Here is a 20,246-nt window from a genome sequence, read left to right as displayed (position 1 = left end):
TCGAAGGCTTTTGAAAAAATTGCATGTTGCAGGAAAAGTTTGAATTCAACGCATAGCACGTTACACGCTCCAAAGCATTGAACACGGCACTGACTTCAACTCTTATTTATTTACAAAGAAGATAAAACTTTACACGTGACTAAGTTCCCTGTTAAGTTTAAAATTATCTTTTAAAGTAGGTAGAAAACAAACCTAACCTATATCGTGTAAAACTTTGCACGTGATAAAAACTGTTGACTTTTGAATTTGGAATTCTCAAATGTGAATTACAAGTAGCATTTAAGCAAACGCTTAGTTGTTTTCCTAAAACCCACTTGAAAAGATGTTACCAGAAGGTGTTTGCGGAGAAGCGTTCTCTGCGAGATGTTGCCGAGCTAACACGACTCTCGTAGGCAAAATTGAAATGTTACGTCAACTTTGTACGACTAACGATATTATCATAACACGTAAAATTATCACACATTGTAGACATGAGAGAAATAAAATATTCGTTTAAAGTTAATAAACGTTTATACTATAATCCATTTTATAAGGACTTTAGGTTGCCAATTTCTGTGGAAAATTTTACAGAGTGAAAATTCTATTTTTTTCATAAATATTTAAAAAAGGAGTGTAAATCTCTTTATCAATGAATGTCGTCGTGTCTCTTTACTGGTAGGATATCGTATTTATTTGACGTCATCATTTCGAATGGGCGCCATTTAAATTAGGGCGAGTGCACGCAGGGCGAGGCACCTCGCCGGCAGGCGTTGATCCGTATCGTGTGCACGATCCCGATGACCGGGTTTGTATCACTCTTTAAAATATTACAGATTCAATTTTATAACATTCAATCGAAATTAAGACCCTTGGATGTCAATGTTATTCGTAGTTAGTAACACTTGTAACTAGTATAGTCATAAAATCCACAAACACAATTAAATGTGGTTTAATTTAAGTATTCATATTTGACATCTAGTTTAAACAGAATGGTTTAGGGTTCTTGTAATGTTTAAATTTCGTTTACAATTTTTATGGTATTTTTATTGCTGTGTACTTACGAACATTAACATGATTGTTTAAATAGATGTATGTTAGAAAGCATGTCAACAACGGCCCAACGGATCACGACAAAATTTTGCCTAGATGGAACATAGTCTGGAAAAACACATGCTAATTAATAATTTGGTTGACGAAGTCGTTGGTAAAATTTACTATACATATATTTTGTTAAATACACGCTCGTCGACACCGCAACTTATCAACTAAAGCTACCGCCTGTGTAATGAAGTCTTGTAACTAATTACCGTTGGAAGTAATTGAGTTGTCAGGTAATTAGCAACGAGGTCAACTTCCGAGAGCTTATCAAGTGCAAAATATTCGGCTAACCACTACCTGACCGGAAATTCAGAATTAACTAATTAATTTATTGGAACTTGAGATAAATGTGTCTATTAATAAATAGTAATCATTATCGCTAATACTAGGAATGCAAACATTACAGGATTGCATCTCTCGCTACACTCCTAACAGCACGCGCATATCTTTGACTAAATTATTGCAAAATTCTTTGTTCGCGATTTATTTCCTATGAACTTATATGGAGGTGAGCACAGTACTATTTTTAGTTGTAACTAAACAATTGAATTTACTGCGAAACAATCGACAATCGCACAACAGTTGTGGGATAGTTAAGCCAAAAGTGACCGCCCGATTTCATGCTTTCATATCCATACACACGTATTGTCGTTACGGATATTATTCTCTCTTTAGTAAGTAACCAGTTAAGTACTGAAATGAGGTATCGGTAGTTTTGTTAGCTATTGAAATATAGTACCTTTGACCTTTCTTCATTCTTCCTTTAGGATTGGAAAACCACAAAAGCCTTTCTCAATGTCACTTACAATTCTCTTTTAAGGGCAACTTTCGTAAAGAGATGATTTTATGCATAAAACCTGAGAGCATCACCTTTTACTATTAATCTACATTTACTAGGACATTTAACTGATTTTTACTCGACTAATTACTTTCAAGGATTTCGCTTTGAAAATATACGTTTTTTAATTAATGACCACAAGCCATATAAATGTTTGTGATAAACCATAGGGGAATATGAAATCATGAGAATATAAATTATAAAAGCTTACTGCTACATAAAATTAATTAATCTGCGTATTTTATATATTATGCAAATCCGTACGTTTATTAATAAGAGAGTTTTTGCTCCTTAATCTTTTACACTATGTTTAATATGCTACCATTTTGTGGTACAGAAGAATATCGTAATATTTTTTAAATCACAGAATAACTGAGTTTATTGCAGGTAAATAAAATTTGAAAAATATGTTATAACTCAGTTTGAGTTCCGATACTTTTATGTTCGTACACAAGTAACATCTAATGGCCTCTTTAATAACTTGCGACGCTTTTCCTCAACACGAGAGACGAGGGGAGACGAAACAACTTTCATACACTCACTGCTTTTTGAGATATATCATTTATGATTATAACGGATAGGAAAATGTTTGATCGAATCAATGTAATTTCAATGTAAATCGAAATCTATATCAATACAACAATTTTTTTAATTTTCTCATATATATACTAATATCATAAAGACACTTTGTTTGATTGTAATGAATAGGCTCAAAAACTGCTGTTCCAATTATAAAAATTCTTTCACCGTTAGAAAGGTAATTTATCTGTAACATAGTCGATATTTTTTCATTTCTTTATTATTACTCTTTCTATTTGAATTTCACGCGGACTGCGGGCAAAAGCTGGTTGAAAATATTTTAAACAATATTCTATTTTCTTTTTCGAATATCTTGCAACAAATAAAGGTATATTTCTAAAAACAGTAAGTAGCATCTATTTCTTTCTTGCTTTGAAATAAGTGTTTGCCAGGAAAGCTTAATGTTAACAGCTCTTCATTATAAGCTAAATGACAGCACTTAGTAAAACAGCAAATAGCAGTAATGAATGCTGTTGCGGTGGTGAAAAAGATGAAATAACCGACTCCTTGATAAACTCGTCAATTTGAAAAGAGCGTTTTTACGTTTTAGAGATTTTTTTTTAATTAGCTCTGAAGCTCAATACAGGTGAATGAAGATATACTGGTTATGATTAAGATTTGAAAAAAATAAACGTCCTAAGTTTTAATAAAACAAGTTAGGAAGTTAAGATGAAAAATGTGAGGCGAAGCTTCCTACCGCCTTGACAGCCGACATCCGTTATATGCAGATGATGTTTAATTAAAACAATTTTAAGAAAACCTTTCTGTGCGATAAAATTAGAGAAATTCACTTAAAACTTACTTAATATTATAAATGCGAAAATTTACATTTATTGATGGATGGATGTTAGAGTTTGTAAGCTAAACTGCTGAACGGATCTTGATGAAATTTGGCATGGATGTAGAGAGGTCTGCAAGAACACATAGGCTACTTGTTTTTGTTTTTTTGAATTCCACGCGGACGGAGTCGCGGGAGATAGTTAATAGATTATAATTTAATTTAGTAATAGTAGTAGTTATTTGGTACCTGGTCTATTAATATACATTCATTTTAAATGTATGTTATTTCGCGTTTCTTTTATCGTTCCTTTGAATTTAATTTTATATAACTAACAAAAGTATTAACCATTCCGATAGAGAGAAAGTCATATTTAATATTTAGGATATAAAACATTTTTAAATAGGAAATTTCATTTAACGACAAACATTATTTGTAATAGATGCAAATGAGGCATCGAAAGAGATTAGCTGATCACGTTAATTGCAGTATACATGTCCGTTTAGAGAGAACCGATAATGAAAAGAGGGGAAACGAGCTAGCCTTTAACATGCAGAAGTTAATTAAAAACCCCTCGTAATGGATTCGTTCGAACATTCAAACCAATAAGCCATTAAGTTAACACGTATACAAAGCGATGCGCCATTTTATTAGCACGTTTCCCGTATCATATATCCTTATTAGCGAAGTCGAATGACGACATAGAAAGGTTAGCACTTCCCATTATTGAAGTTCAAATCGAGATAAATTGGATTATCCTTTAAGCTAGACCGATTTACACTTTGTAACAAAATATCGATTAAATCTGTCACGCATCGACATATAAAACTTATCCTATAGAAGTTTATTTATTTATTTAATACTTTATGCACAACAATTAATATACAATAAAATATATGTATTAAGTAAAAGTTGTTACTTAGTAAATTGTAAGTTTTGTTTCTCTGTACCAGACGATCTCAAAGTCATTGTTCTTAGATAAATCAGTGCGAAATAACGCCTACAGTTTTAACCCGTCTAAAAACCTATTTAAATCCTCTTTACTGTCAAGCAATACATTGAATAACGTGACGCATGTAAAAGTTTCAACGCATCATAATTCTAATTTTAATTACAATGCATGTTTGCTATCACTCAGTTCCCACAGATATTTATGTTGATCATATTTCTTGCTAGTGTACGGCTGAATAGCCATTCTCACGAACTTCGAACTAAAACAACAATGCGATAAAATCGTTTTTATCTAACGGTTGCCGGATTCAGTCTTACCTGTTATAGCTATACTAGTATTAGAACAGGAAATGAAACTAAAGCGAAATTGATGTTATATAAAAATAACAGAATTTTTTTTAATTTTACTAATAATATAAATGCGAAAGTTTAGATGTATGGATGTTTGTTAGAGTTCGTAGTAAACTGTTGAACGGATATTGATGAAATTTGGTATAAACATAGTCTGGAAAAACACATACGCAAATTTTTTTATTCCCCGCATACGAAATCGCGGGCGGCAGATTCAACATTACTGTAAGCCAGAAACTTTCTTTTTCTAAACTATACTCACAGTTCATCTTGAAGACAAAAAGCAGCAGCACAAAGTCTGTTTTGGATCAAGCCAACAAGATTAAATAGCTATCGTGCACATTAAAACTTTAGCAGTTTCAGTTAAACAGAGCTTAATCCATATTCTTAACAAGTTCGTAGAGCAGTTGAATGAAAAACGTGGCGGCCAACCGTTAGTTATCTCCTCGACTACGGCCATTAAGTACAGAAATTTACTTAAGAAAATGTTAAACGCTTCTTACTTGTTGTATATCTTTTAAGTTTTGCATTATTTGATACTTACATTTTAACTTTTAGACTAAGATTTTTTTTAACTTTTTAACTTGCATATCTATTGATCAGAACAAAATTTGATAAGCCCCATCTTACTAATATTATAAATGCGCAAGTTTAAATGAATGGATTAATGTTTGTTAGAGTTTGTAGCCTAAACGTATGAGCGGATCTTGTTGAAATTTGACATAGATGTAGAGTATAGTCTGGAAGAACACATAGGTTATTTAGTTTTTTTTTTAATTCCACGCGGACGTAGTTCTCTTATAAAAATTCAATAAATTCTAGATAATTGGTTTCGATTTGATTTGAGAACATTATTATAAATATCATAATTATATCCACATATTTTAGCACATAACATTAGCTTGTTTTTTCACGTTTGTCAAATATTAGTGCATAGATTCACGTATTTTCAAAACAGTTTATGTGCTTACATAATTCAGCTGTGCGCATACAATTGGTGAAAATGTCAACTAGAGGAGATTTGGGCTTAGCATACAAATTGAATATTTGTCATGTATGCAGCGTACAAATTAGCTTTATTTGTAAAATTTAATCGCATCTTTTACCATTTTTACAAAGATAACACGATTTTTATGACAAACGTTCAAATAACTTTAAACAAAGATAGAATAAAAATAAATCAGATATATTTGACGTTGTTCTTCTCTTTTAATAGCATAGTGATACAACAGTGCGGAAAACAAGCCTATTGTTACTTAGTTACGATGTAAATGATTTCTCATTATTCACCACTGTAGTTTGATTCTAAGTCGATCCGATTATATTTTTCTGAGGGAATAAGCTGCGTATTCTACGCAACTGAATAAGCGTAGTAGATTTTTTATCAAAATTTAATTGTCAAATCCAATGTTCTATTATTCACTTTAATGTTAAATATAAAAATGTAACGGATATTTTCCAGTTCTTTTTATGATGGTTAGAAAAAACTTTCGAATTTCTGAACGCTGTAAATAAAAGCTATAAACAGCAGTGAAGTAGTTATACAACAGTCATGAAAATATGGTCGATATTTCCATTCACACGGCGTAGGTGCTCGTAGCGTCGTAGCACATCTACGACTTAACATTACTCAAGGTCATTTGGTTAAAAACAAATGCTATACTAATAAAAGCTGTGATACTTTTTTGACCATGAAATTGCAAAATGTTATTCGGTCAGTCAATACTTAGTTGCACGATTTATCGGGAACAGAAGGGGAAACTTTGTCGAATTGAAATTGTCTGTCTATTTCTTAAATTAATTTTTTGACACATAAAATATATGGCGCATGTAATAGAAGTAGTGTCGGCAGTTCGTGAAATCACAACAGCTGAACGTACCAGTTCGCGAAGTGGGATATTAGCAAAGTTGTTCGCTTACGGAATAGCGCGAAATGTCGCTACTTTGCCATTGTTTTGTTGATATATTACTATTTCTGCTTCTCCTATTTTGCGCATGGGTTTAATATTTTAACATACATGTACTTCTCTATTAGTATATTTACAGGATGTAACGAAGAAATTAAAAAAAATTGTAGTTGAAAATAAATGACACAGAACAATTATTAATAAATAAAATATAACAGTACAAACAAGAAAAAAAAACATGAATAAATTTCTTATTAGCCTAGTTACTTGCCATAAGTTTCTTATTAATTTATTATAAAAAATCGTTGGTTGAATATCTCTTAACAGAATATTGAACAAAACAAGAACGTTATAAATTCCTTTGAGCCGTAGCTCGTGACCCTCGTCACGATCTCGTACAGAACATCACCACACATTCTGCCGTTATTTCTATAATACTTACCTACTGTTAAAGCTAAGATAGCTAACTATTAAAAAACGTAATAACCCAAACTGTTTAAAAAAAAGAAACACAACATTCAGAGAAGGATAACGAATCGAATCAATAACGAAAATTGGTTCATCTGGTTTCTAGTGACCTCTAAAACTCGTATAAAAACATAGGCGCCAAAACATTGCCCTACTGAGTCTCTAGTAAAAATAACCCTAGTGATATATAGAAACGGAATATTTCTTGGCATAAGTTAATATGCAAAGTTGACGATAGCTGATAGCAATCAGGCGCAAGGTCGAGCGACTTGAAATGTGGTTCCGTTTTCTTTTCCGCTGCCAAGTTTTCTTTTGTTTCAAACTTTAAAAAGGTATTCAAATTTCAATGATAGCATAGTCAAGGTTTTTGTGAACTGAAATTTCAAAGTCTTTAGTGATATTCAACCTTTGTAAGTTTCAACTTAAATATGACGAACTTCACATATGAAAAAACTTCTCATATGTCACGTCTAAATCATTTATGTTTATTTACGTAAGTATAAAAGGCATAAAATATCAAACATCGTAATACAGTACCTTTAAATAATTTATAATTGTTTTTTTGTTAATTTTAAAAGAAAATATCTAAGTTTTACTTACATTTCGAAACTTTTTTAAAAAACAATGAAAATTCACATTTTTACATAACCAGAAATCTATAACTGTAACAATAAAATATTAGTTAATATTAAGTATAAAATAAATCGGACAAAAATTACTGGCGATCGCACTTGAAATCCTATTTACTGCAGCCATACAAACGCTTTCGTACCAAACTTTGCCAATAACAACAGCCATCTTGTATATTCAGCTGTAGTGTTACTAACTTTGGAAACAGCGGGCGCAGTTTTAATGTTGTATTCTACTTAAGTGATACTTGCTACTTAAACTTTAAATGGATATACTTCTTTGTGAATTATCTTTGTTAATTTAAAAATAGCATTATTATCCATACTAATATAATAAATCGTAACCACACACTACTTCGTGGCGTAGGATGTCAGCAATCACAGCATATTTTTGAATAATTCTATCTTTAATAACAAACTCTACACTTACGACACGCTTTAGGCTATATATTTTCACGCTATTAAACTTAGGGGCAAAGAAATTGGAAAAAACCCTCATGTGAAAAAGGGACCATAAACTAAAAGCTGCTAACATTAAGGAAGCAAGTTTAATATGGTAACGGCAATTGAGAATTTGACAAATGTAAACAGTTAAATAAAGTCTTTATAATTTCATGCGGATGAAGCCGCACTGGCACAGCTAGTTTTGTTATAACACTTACTAACTTTTGACAGTGGTAGTGCCCGCTTTAACATCTTAGCACGAATAGGCCGGCACGCCAGGTGTAATACCACGACCACACAGAAAACAGGCGTGAAATGGAACCAATTCCGTGTTTCGTCTGATGAGTGTGGTGCCGGAGGCCTAATTTTAGTCCCTTTCTCTTTACCACTCTTTTCTTTTAAGAAAAGGATGGGAAGAGGAAGTGGATTTGACGGTGGAGGAGATGCATAGGAAGGGGAAATATCCACTTTATGTGCGTCTCCTCCGTCGGATAAGGGTAGGCAACGCATCTGCAATTGCGGATGTCTATGGGCAGCGGTTGCTTCGCCATTTTGGCGGATCCAGGTGGCCGCTTGCTCGTTTGCCACTTTATGTTATAAAAAAAAAAAAATATAAAAGACGACCAGGCGTTCAGTTTTGAATTTTCTATTCCTTTATTTACGGTATAAATGCAAAAGGTTCTTGTAACCGAATACTAGGGCTTAGCATAAATCGATATGCAAAGTCAGACATCGCAGTTGTGGGCTGACACGTTGATTCTCAGTTCATTTCATACACTGACATTTCGTAAATTAATCCAGAACAATTTTGATAGTAAACGTTGGCTAAGCCCGTTGAAAAGCGACCGTGCGAATGAGGACTAATTGTCGAGAAGTTTAAAGACTTCTTAATATGTCCTTTACGAAATCTCCTAAGTTAATGTTGCGACTTCATCCGCATAAAATTATAATTTTTTTTTGTTGTTTACATGCGTCAAATTATCAATTGCAAATGTCAAAATGACATGACATTATGACAAACCATGGCAACCTTGCTTCCTTGATGTTGGCAGCAACTTATGGTCTCTTTCCCACATTAGGGTTTTAATCCAAAATATTTACCCCTTAAATTTAATGGCGTGATATAAATAGCCTAAAGCGTGACGTTAGTTTAGGGCTTTTTATTAAAATAAGAATTATTCAAAAATATGCTGTAGTTGCTGGCATCTTAGGCAACAAAGAAGTGTGTGTTTACGCTTTATTATAATAGTTATCGCCTAGCTAAATGGTAAAAAAGTGGGATATTTGAGTGCTTGTAAAGCATGAGTGTCCATAAATCACGTTGGAATTAGATATTGTACATATGCAAATTGTCTACGTACTAAATTACATATTTGCCAATGAACTAATTAATCATTGCGAGACTCGAGTCAGAGATTGATGCGCTGCGTGACCTGAGTTACATTTGTTAACGACTGAGAACTTGATTTCAATATTTTTATGAAAACCAATAATATATTTTTCTAGTAATAAATACTCATTTGTAAGTTTGAACGTTCTTTTAAATTATTATAAACATTACGTAAATATAACTTAAACTGAATTAAACGACTAAAAAATAGTCGCGACAAATACTACACTCATAATTAAGGTAAAAAAATCTTAATGAAATTTATTTTAACTCATTAAATTGAGTAAAACACGTTTAAAACGCTATAATGCGAAGAAGCAAGCTTTACATAAGTTATCAAACGCAGGTTGACGTTTCGACACGTGTAAGATCAGCCCAACAAATTGATCTCGCTTGCATCAGAGGGTGCAACTAGCTTACGTGTTTTGAAATTTAAACACGCCATTCGATATCGGAACTCCAGCACGTTCTTGAAATACGGGATACAAAAGTAGATTAGGTACAACGTACTAGACTAAAAGACTACATTTTTAAAATACGATACTGAAGACCTGTCCCACCTAATTTTAAATTATCTAATAACAAACCAACGTGTAAAATACGCGATGGAAATATCACATTATGTTATCTTATATGGCAGTGACGTCATTTTTATACTCAGCCAGTGATGGGACAGGCCCTGAATCAACAAAATCGTTCTTAGAGATATATTCTATGTTATAATAAAGATATCACCTATAAATCTAATACCTAATGATAGATAAGCTACAGTGATCCTTTCGACCCGAGATATACAATTCAATTACGATGTATGTTATCAAAGTTAACCGAGATCCTCTATATTCTTCAATTACTCGGTCGAGCAAACGATACGAGACAAGGAATAGCCAGGGGAGCTTTGGCTTTTGCATAGAAATTGGACTTGTAAATGTGATAACATCTTATTCCCGCCTGCGGCCAGGTTTCACGGTAAAGAAATGTTGAACGAAAATAAAACGTTACATTTAGATACAAATGTTTGACAGAATATATGTCTTTGAAATAACACGATTAATTTTCTTGAGAGAAGATAAAACAAATTACCTAAAACTTTAGGTTTTGTACTAAATTTGGTATTATCTAGATAAAAATATAATACAAAACAAGAAATCCAAGTATTCTACAAAAAAAATCGTATTATTTTCTAATAATTCACTGCCTGCAAACTTCACTCGCTATTATAAACCCAAAACTAACAGTAATAAATAAAACATAGAGCCATTTTTTCAAACTTTTCAAAACTCTCAAATTCAATATTTCATTGTAGCTGGAACTGAGTTGACAATGGTCGAAAGCCATTTTATAAAAGCTTTGTTTATCTATCAGTAAAAACAAAAGGCGGTGTTTGTTTAGGTACACTTGGGTTATGCGAATCTGTTTTTCTTTCCGGAAAATATTAAAGTTTCCCGAGGGACGGCCGGAAACAGCCTGGCAGTGGACGACGGACAACAATAAAGATAAAAACATTTAATATTATATGCGTATTCTATGGGATTCTATTTATACAATATAGACATAACAATAGATAAAATTCTACTCTGAGAATGGTCCATGTCAATATCATTAAATCTATACTAATGTAAAAAAGCGCACACACCACTTCGTGGCGTAGAATTTTAGCAATCTTAGCATATTTTTTAATAATTCTTTAATAAAAAGTCCTATATTTACAACACGCTTTATGCTATATATTTTCACGCTATTAAATTTAGGGAGTAAATAAATTGGATGAAAACCCTAATGTGGGAAAGAGATCATAAGCTACAAGCTGCCAACACCAAGGAAGCAAGATTGCCGTGGTAAGGTAATTTGGTATTTTGACATTTGTAATTGAAAATTTGACAAATGTAAACAATAAAAAAAATACAGACGAATTGAGTACCTCCATCTTTTGGGAAGTCGTAAAAAAAAAGTTTTTAAATTTACATACGGATGAAGCCGCACGTGAACAGCTAGTTAAAAATAAACATTAGAAAAAGAAATAGAGCCTGAAGACCGATTAGAACTCGCCGCTTTTGCTAATAATGAATACATTTTACAACAGAAGTCGGTTAGTTTGTAATCTTTTGATCAACCTCCATTAATTTCTCAATGGGTGGTAGGCCTAAATCCTATACTAAAGTACACGTTCTAAACCATTGTACTAGTTTGTGAAAGGACAAACACTGCGCGTGCCAGTTACTAAGGCAAACATTTATAAAGTAGGTTGCCCTATGTATAAATAATAAAGCCATACCCGGGTATAGATGTCTATGGTAATTTTAAAATGAAAAAAAGAGGTTCGTTCTTTCAATTTCGTTAACTTTCTAGTGTTATATTTCTTCCTTAACTATATCAACGTTATTTTGAACATTCATATTTTTTATTACATTTTTTTTTACAATCGTCGAAATGTTTAAAATGAAATAAGTGAATTGATGTGCATAAATGATGAAACATTTAATTATTCATTTATAATTACCGCACGATACAAAGCTGATCAAAATCATTTCACTGGAAAATACAATTTCACGTCGACAGTTTCCATGATTCTATCGAGTTTATTTCACAGTTGTTATTCGGTGCAGTAATTCAATTTCGATAAAAGAGTTGTCTGAAATATCATTTATCAATTCAACATTTTGTGAAATTGTTCATCAAACAGATTAAATTATACTTTAATTGTTTAACATTTAAAGTGATATCGTAGCATTAGTTGTGTTAGTATTAGATGACCAAGTAATCAATAACTTTAAGAAATAAACGTAAAAGAATAGATAACTTATGTTAAAAATGTTGCCATTAAAATTCTAAACACATATACAGAATACTGTAAAATAAATCCTAAAGCCCGACCTAAATCAGATTAACAAAAACATTCAAATACGTAATACGCTCCTACAATACGAAACAGTGGCGGTCATAAATTAAACATCGTGCGATCCTTTTGTCTTACATTAATATCCAGTTTGTAAGGAAACTGTGTCCATCGTGACAAGGGTCATGGGAACGCATAAGATAAATAAAAGTCCTTACAAACAAAACACAACAATCAAGCAGCGTCTAAAGGATTAATAATTCTTTAGACGCTGTTTGAATATCAAGTAACATTTACTATAAAAAATATAACACAAGAAATTGCCAATTGCGATACTGTCAGTTGCATAGTCTAAGTTAATGAAATTAAACGAAGTAAGCCCAAACAGAGTAAGAAGCACGTTCAGTAGAAGATTCACCGATATTTTCACGTAAATACAAACACCGCGCTGTAAAAGAGAATTTTAAAAAGGTTAAGCGTTACGTTAGGGAGCGTTTTATTGCTTACATTATGAATAATTTATTCAACGGTATACGCCACTTAACTTCCTGAAAAAACGTTGCTTTACCATGTTCATCTGCAATTTTAACTCTGTTCCATTTTATTTGTTACGTAACTTTTAATATCCCTTTGTTATTTTACCTCTGCACTTTCGCGTTTGCAGGAAAGAGAAGCAACAGTAAAAGTGTTATGGTCTAAAAAGTAAATTGAAACACTGGTATTCTGCCTCTAACGTTGTATACATCGAGTGAACTTATATTATGTTCCCATTAAAAATGCTGTCGTATAACTTTAGAAATAAAGTACTTAGGTGTACAGTACCTTAATTTAAACACTAATTTGTACAACCAACTAGCAAGCATCTTAAGAAAGTTATAACTAAGTTAGTCTCAACGTTAACTTGATATATGTATAACACCGGTTCAAAATTCACATGGCTAGTAGTTCTAAGCCATGTTATAAATGCAGTAATAATATTCATATATCATTCCAGAAATATTTTAAATGTGAAAACAATAAAATTGAATTTATTGCTACTGTATTGTTTACGAGTTATTAACTACCATTTGCGAGCTAATAATTCCTCGCTTTATCAAATTCAAAGGCATCATTTAAATTTCAACTTGTGTCAACCAAATAGTTTTGAATTATGAAAAGGGTCTACACGTCAAATAAAATATATTTGGCCAGATACACTGGAGTACCGGGTAAAATGGATCTGTTGTTTCTCATCCCGGAAAATATCAAGACTCCCGAGGCACGAGCGTGTCTTGAGACGACGCAAAATAAATAGTTCAAAAGGCAAAGATAGAATAATATTTTTATTTCACACTTTACGTCATTGTATGATAAATCTTTTTAGTTTATAGCACGCGAATATCACTTTAGTTATTTCAGTGTTAGTTGGTGCAACGAAATTATTACAGAAGCTATTTAAAAATCTACAAATGGTATGCCTAACTATCAATAATTGATCATTCACCAAAAGCAATAAATTCGTGTTATTTTCCATCGCGAAATAGAATGTCAAGTTGCCTATATTAGCTCTATGCATTGAGCACAAGTACATCCAATTATTTTAATTTGTAAAAATCCCTATATCAATTGAAAAATATTGCATGAAATAAAATTCTGTACACCAAAACTCAAGATGGCCGATTCGGTTAGCAACGATAAGAATATATAAAACTCCCGAATTTGCGGAAAGTCAACAAATGTAAACTCCTTCCGAGTCTTATCTGGATAAATTGAAAAGGGGATGCGGACTTTAGATCTGTGAGGAGAAATTTTTGTGTACATTCACGGAATGTATCCAATTCCACGATACCAATTTCTTTGTTTAGTTATATTTTTCGAAGCTGCTACGGTATCGCATTTGTTTATTCATTGGAAATTCGTTTCGGCAACACGTCGCGCATGTCATCGTGCCGCTGTGAGGCTCTGCAAACGAATGACGTCACGCTGTGTAGATTTTGTTAGAGCGACGATCACAACTGTCGCAACAATGAGAACACGTACGTGAAATAATGTGTGTAATAAACAATGAGAAGATAACTCTTTCGGGTAAAAGTATGAGCTACTAAACTAACAAGCTAAAATAACAAGAATAGAGCACAAAATTTTAAAGTTCAATATTCTCTAACTCTTAATCATTAACATTATATTTTATAGAATCAAGATAACCATTTAAGTTAAGAAACTGAATAAAGTTAATCAAACGACGGTTTAAATACCTATTCAGAATACTCTTTAATTAAACATCAAAACGTAAATTTATATCCCATAATACGCTCCAAACTTAATAAACAATAGTTAATATTGAGTATTCTATTCAAACACCTAGAGCGTCGTAGTAAATTAATCACTCCCCATTTCCCGAGGGATCTCCGCCGCCTTGTTTACCAGTTACGGATGAATGTATTGACATTAAGCTCTTCGCACCTCTGTACACAGACGGGTGCGATTGCGTTTAATTTACTCCAATATATCTATACTATTATAATAAAGCGTGAACACACACTTCTTTGTTGCCTAAGATGTCAGCAATTACAGCATATTTTTGAATAATTGTTTCCTTAATACAAAGCCCTACACTTACGTCACGCTTTAGGCTATATATTTTCAAATAAATGGCTAAATATTTTAGATAAAAACCCTAATGTGGAAAAGAGACCATAAGTTGCTGCCAATATCAACACCAAGATTTGTATTGTCATGTCATTTTGACATTTGCTATTGATAATTTCACAAAAATCCTTTTAGTATTGTTCATTACACGAGAAAGGGCAATAAGCGGGGGGAACTGATACACAAATCATTATGGAAAATTGCAATACCAGAAGAACTGCAGAAGTGTTGCCAGCCTTATAGATAAAAATAGGCGGTTCTTGATACCGAATGACTATAAATATTTACATTTAATTTCAAAAATGTTCAAATACATCTAAACAATAGCTCAGTGACGGTAATGATGTCATTTTAAGTAAGATCTCGTATTATCTTTCACACAATGTAAGTCTTAAAATGTACTATACAACTTCTGTAGTATAAGAATACAAGCATTGTTCGGCGTGACACCTGGTAATGCATACATTGTTTTCAGCTAGAACTATAAAAGCTCAGAAGCTTCTCTCAGAAGAGAAGCGGGTTCAGCTTAGTCAACAAGATAGTGCCAATAAAGATAAGGATACTGAAACGCACGCACGTGTACTGTAACACTGTGTAACGGAAACTTTTGTCTGAATGTGTTTTTGTGAGTTCAATTACCCGGATACGTGCTGGCGTTACGTTTTTGCGTACGTCATTCGGTACTCGACATTGACCAAACGGTGATAATTATAACTAGTTAATGAAAACTAAATCCAATTTAATGTTATAGCTTAATATTTTATTTAGTATTTATTGAAGAACATTTTTCGTAACTAAATATAATTTAAACAACTCAATTCGTGCATAAAACTATTTGCTATGTTTATGCTTCAATAGCAGTTAGAAGTGTGAATTAACAATATTTATTTATTTAACATTTCGATAAAATGTCAACAGATGTCCGCATCAACCTTTAGCAAGGTTGTATTTTTTACGAATGATGTCACAGACTAGAATTTTGTATTTACAGAAAAAAACAGTCAAATAGATATGTACTAACTCAAATCCGGTTTATTGAAATCAAACATTTCCTTTACCTTAATATCGAAGATAACCAACATCGTAGAAAATAAAGTTTATTCCGATTTTCTTTGTTCATCACATTTTATTTTTATTGTAGACGAAATTTGTGTGTAGATTATAAACTTTTACTTCAATTATAAATTATCTTAAATAACCTGAATTCCATCCCTATTTTTAAGTATAGCGTTGACAGTGAACACCAACAAAAGCTGGTATAATATAAACTATAATATTAGTGCTATAACATTCTGAAGGGAATAGCTTTATAGGAAAGAATTTACGAGGCTTACCCTCGGTGATAAATGGGTAGAGGTTGCGTAGTTCCGCCTCATACTCCTCGAGGGAGGTTGCGGCGGCGAGGGCGCCGAGGGGCGCGAGGGGCAAGGGTGCCACGTACTCCTCCTCCGGCGACCGCTCAGATCCGTAGCCCTGGTCGAACTGAGAGTCTTGCAACTTCCATACTGGCTCCGCATCTGAACCTGAAATGAATAGAACTAGTTTTACCTTTTTTATTTTTTATGGACAAAAGTTGCCAGTGCGAACTTGTCAATTAACGAAATGATTTCTTGCAGAAGAACAATCTTGATATTTGATTGAGTCAGAGTCAAGTATATTTTTTTATTTCTTGTGAGGACGACTAGTTTTTTTATTAGCTAAATACCTTCATAATTTTGTGAAATGCGTCCATATTTTTGTATTGAATGAAAACATATAGTAGACCAATAGAATATAGAAGGACAACCGAGTTTTTATTCTAAAAATTTCGGAGACAACACACAGGTGTTATGTTTAGAATTGGAAAACAAGTTCAATTAAAAGTTCAACATGCACGGCAGCGCAGAGTGGCTGCGTTGATTATAACTTTTTCGATCGTCTAACATAACGCATTTGTTTATCAACAAGCAGTATCTAGTGTTTATGAATTTTGATGTCACACGTTGATTTTTCTCATGAAAAATGTACACTGAATTTATTTAAATATCACTGAAGATAAGATTGAAACGGTTGGTGTTTAAATCTATTCAACCTATTTGTAAACATATTCACAACAATAAAATAAAGTGTGGTCGTGTTTACAAAACATATTTCATTAAATAAATACAACAGTTGTTATGTTTTGCACTATAGTCGAATATTTGTAAGCTATTGACTCGAGAAAAGAAACCAGTATGATATAATCCACAAACTTTCAGGACATCAAATTAGTATGACCAATACATTTCTTTTAAGTTATAAAAAATATATATCGAAACGATTGAAGCAGAATGGGACCCTTTAATAATACGTGTCAGTGTTTGAAGAGTTCATTCAGCGAAAAACTTTATCAAACAAAAAGCCTTTGTGAAGATCAAAAGAAAATAAAACCTCATTATATATACATTTCTCCTTCTCTGCATTATGCCTATTATTTTGGCCTCACCCTTTTTGTTACTTCGCTTTGCAAATGGAGCGAAAACGGAATCTTTATTTTTCAAACCGTACGGCCGCATTTTTGTAATGAATTTATTTTTAGAGCCCGTAATAATTATAAAAAATTGATATCTTCTTGAAGATAACGTTAAAACGGACAATTTGTAATACAAATATTAGACCTAAAATTATATTAAGACAAGGTTTCGGCCGCGACAACGTCCACGTTTTATTAAAAAAATAAAACTAAGTAGCCTATGTGTTCTTCGAGTCTATGCTCTACATCTATGTCAAATTTTATCCAGATTCGTTTAGCCGTTTAGACTACAAACTCTAACAAATATCTATCCATCCATCTATACTTTCGCATTTATAATAAGTAAGATAAGTAGATTATATATAACTTAAGACAGACTCAATATTCCATTAACCTCATTTTTTAGACCCATACAATATCGTGATAGGAAACAATAAAAGCCTTTCGTTAGGTAACAAAGTAAGGATCATTTGCTTTGATGGAGGAATGCTTGGAAAAATATCAGTTTCGTGCTATGAACCAGTTAAGCGATACGGGGGAATACGTTGGTACTATCAGAGAATCTTGCGGTGTCCATACTTTAAAACTAATCGCTTGATATTTTGTACGCATTGAGACGACACAAAAAAACAATAGGTCGCACCCTAAATATGTCTGTACGTGAAAAGACGCATGGTACATGGTTCTATTTTGTCATCAGTTTATCTCGTTGTAAGCAACAAGGCAGTTTTTCTGAAAGTGGGACACCGCGGATTTCCCCGACTCTACATACATTGATTTATAAGGCCCCGCCTTTGCGTTTGCCGCGTAGCGTGTACGACGGCTGAGGCGTGTCTGTTGAATTCTAAGAAGTCTTCGATTTTTAGGGTAATGCCATCGATCTGTCTGAACAATAAATTCAAGCTACGACAGTTATGCTTACGATTGTTTCTATCCTTGCTATTTATACGACTTTTATCGTTCTAATTTTTATACGTTAGCTTGTTTTATAGCTACATTTTTAAAACAAATCCCATTTATGTATTACTAACTTTCGCCCGCGACTCCGTCCGCGTGGAATTAAAAAAAATAAAAGTATCATATGTGTTTTTCCGATTAGCCTTTATATCTATAACAAATTTCATCGAAATCCGTTCAGCCCTTTAGGCTACAAACTCTAACAAACATCCATCCATCTTAACTTTCGCATTTATAATATTAAGTATGATGGTATAAAATGAATAAAGAAATATTTAAACAATGTTATTTCCAATATTAAAATGTAACACAATCCCACCTTAGAATGTTGGTAATGAGCTATCAATACTCGTATTGATTTGTTTGTATTGTACAGCGGGTCTCCCTTGATTAATCCAGAATCGGCGCACAAGGCAGCCGTCGCTTCATTAGATACGAAACGCTTCTATTATTCTCGCCGGTAATAACTCCCCCCAGGAGGTACAGGGCCTATATTTCACGAAGGAATAACAAATTATACGAAACAGACGTATATATTTTATACAAACAGCTTAAGCAATAGCATTGTGTGTAATGACATTGTACAATCTTACTTCTTACTAATATTATAAATGTGAAAGTTTAGATAGATGGATGGATGGATGTTTGTTAGAGTTTGTAGTCTAAACGGCTAAATGGATCTCGATGACATTTGATAGAGATTTAGAGGATAGTTTGTAAGAACACATAGGCTACTTGCTTTTGTTTTTTTATTCCGCGCGGACGGAGTCACGGGTGAATGCTAGTAAAGTTATATTTACGTATGATTCGTTTGTGAGAAACCTTTATAGTAGGATACAAGTAAGAGTAGAGATGGGAGCTTATTAAAAAAATACAGTCAAACTATGACGACTGAAAGTTGAATCATATATCGATATGAGACAAAAACCTACGATAAACGCCCGCATATAGAGCGGAATCAGGGCAGGGATATGATGAATGTAAAGCTATAAAACAATAAGATAGACAAGAGGCATAAATATAGTTTTAAAATATCTATAGCATTGCAGTGTGCAGGGAGCTTAATTGGTCGAGTTGCGGAGATATAACTCACGAGTACCGTTTACTTATCATAATGTGCCGCCAGCCGCCAGCCGAGCTCGCCTCGGATACACCTGCACTGCTTTTACGTACGTTAAATAATGAATCATAATATTACGACACATTTAGACCTATTCATGTTTACTTTGAAAATTGTTTATAACATACGTGGGGAATTTATTTTCACACGATTTATTTTTCTAAAAGGCTTTTGTATCTAAAGCTATATATTTATTGATTTAGAAAGATGCTTTAAATGCCAGAGAGCAATAAAAGCTACGATTTTCAAACCAATAAAGATTGATAGCAACAAAATCTCATTATGTTTTTCCCGCTCAAACAAATTATTCGAAAGCTTTGTTTTGTAACAAACGTTTCTAATAAACGGAATGGCTCACAAATAAAGCAACAAAGTCCTGACTATAAATAACATTGAGTACACATTTCAACGGTGTAAATTTTTATCGCTCTTCGATACGGACACACTGAGAATAAAATTCAAATCTGGATATTTTTACAATTCAATTCGAGCAATTCTTTAAAGATTTGATACAAAGTAACAAAACTTTGAATTTATTTCGCCACCAACTTAGTAAACTGAATTCAAGACGGAGTTATATGTGTTCTGTTACAACAAATTTATGAAAATATTGTTTGTTCTGTAAGCGCGTGATACCATTCACAATTATTCAAAGTCGCAACAATGTCTCTCATTCCACGAATGTTTGAGTTACATATAACACTGAAACAAAAAGTCGTTGTAAACCTGTGTTGCGTAATAAATTGTTAACATAATTAAAGTGTATCCATATCTTATTTTTCAAATTATTTCTGACATTCAG

General features: G+C 32.8%; 1 protein-coding gene across 1 annotated transcript in view; it reads right to left on the bottom strand.

Moving 5' to 3' along the window:
• Window positions 1-20,246, bottom strand: part of LOC106101965 — a 71,437-nt gene that overhangs the window by 17,643 nt on the left and 33,548 nt on the right. The window contains exon 3 of the mRNA XM_013281356.1: window positions 16,211-16,399. Within this exon, the coding sequence (XP_013136810.1) occupies window positions 16,211-16,399 (189 nt within the window). The remainder of the gene's footprint in view (window positions 1-16,210; window positions 16,400-20,246) is intronic.

This window comes from Papilio polytes, unplaced genomic scaffold (genome assembly GCF_000836215.1).
Source record: "Papilio polytes unplaced genomic scaffold, Ppol_1.0 DF823934.1, whole genome shotgun sequence".
NCBI classification, from domain to species: Eukaryota; Metazoa; Arthropoda; class Insecta; order Lepidoptera; family Papilionidae; genus Papilio; species Papilio polytes.
Note: the sequence above shows the minus strand (reverse complement) of the source record. Positions and strands in the feature narration are given on the sequence as shown.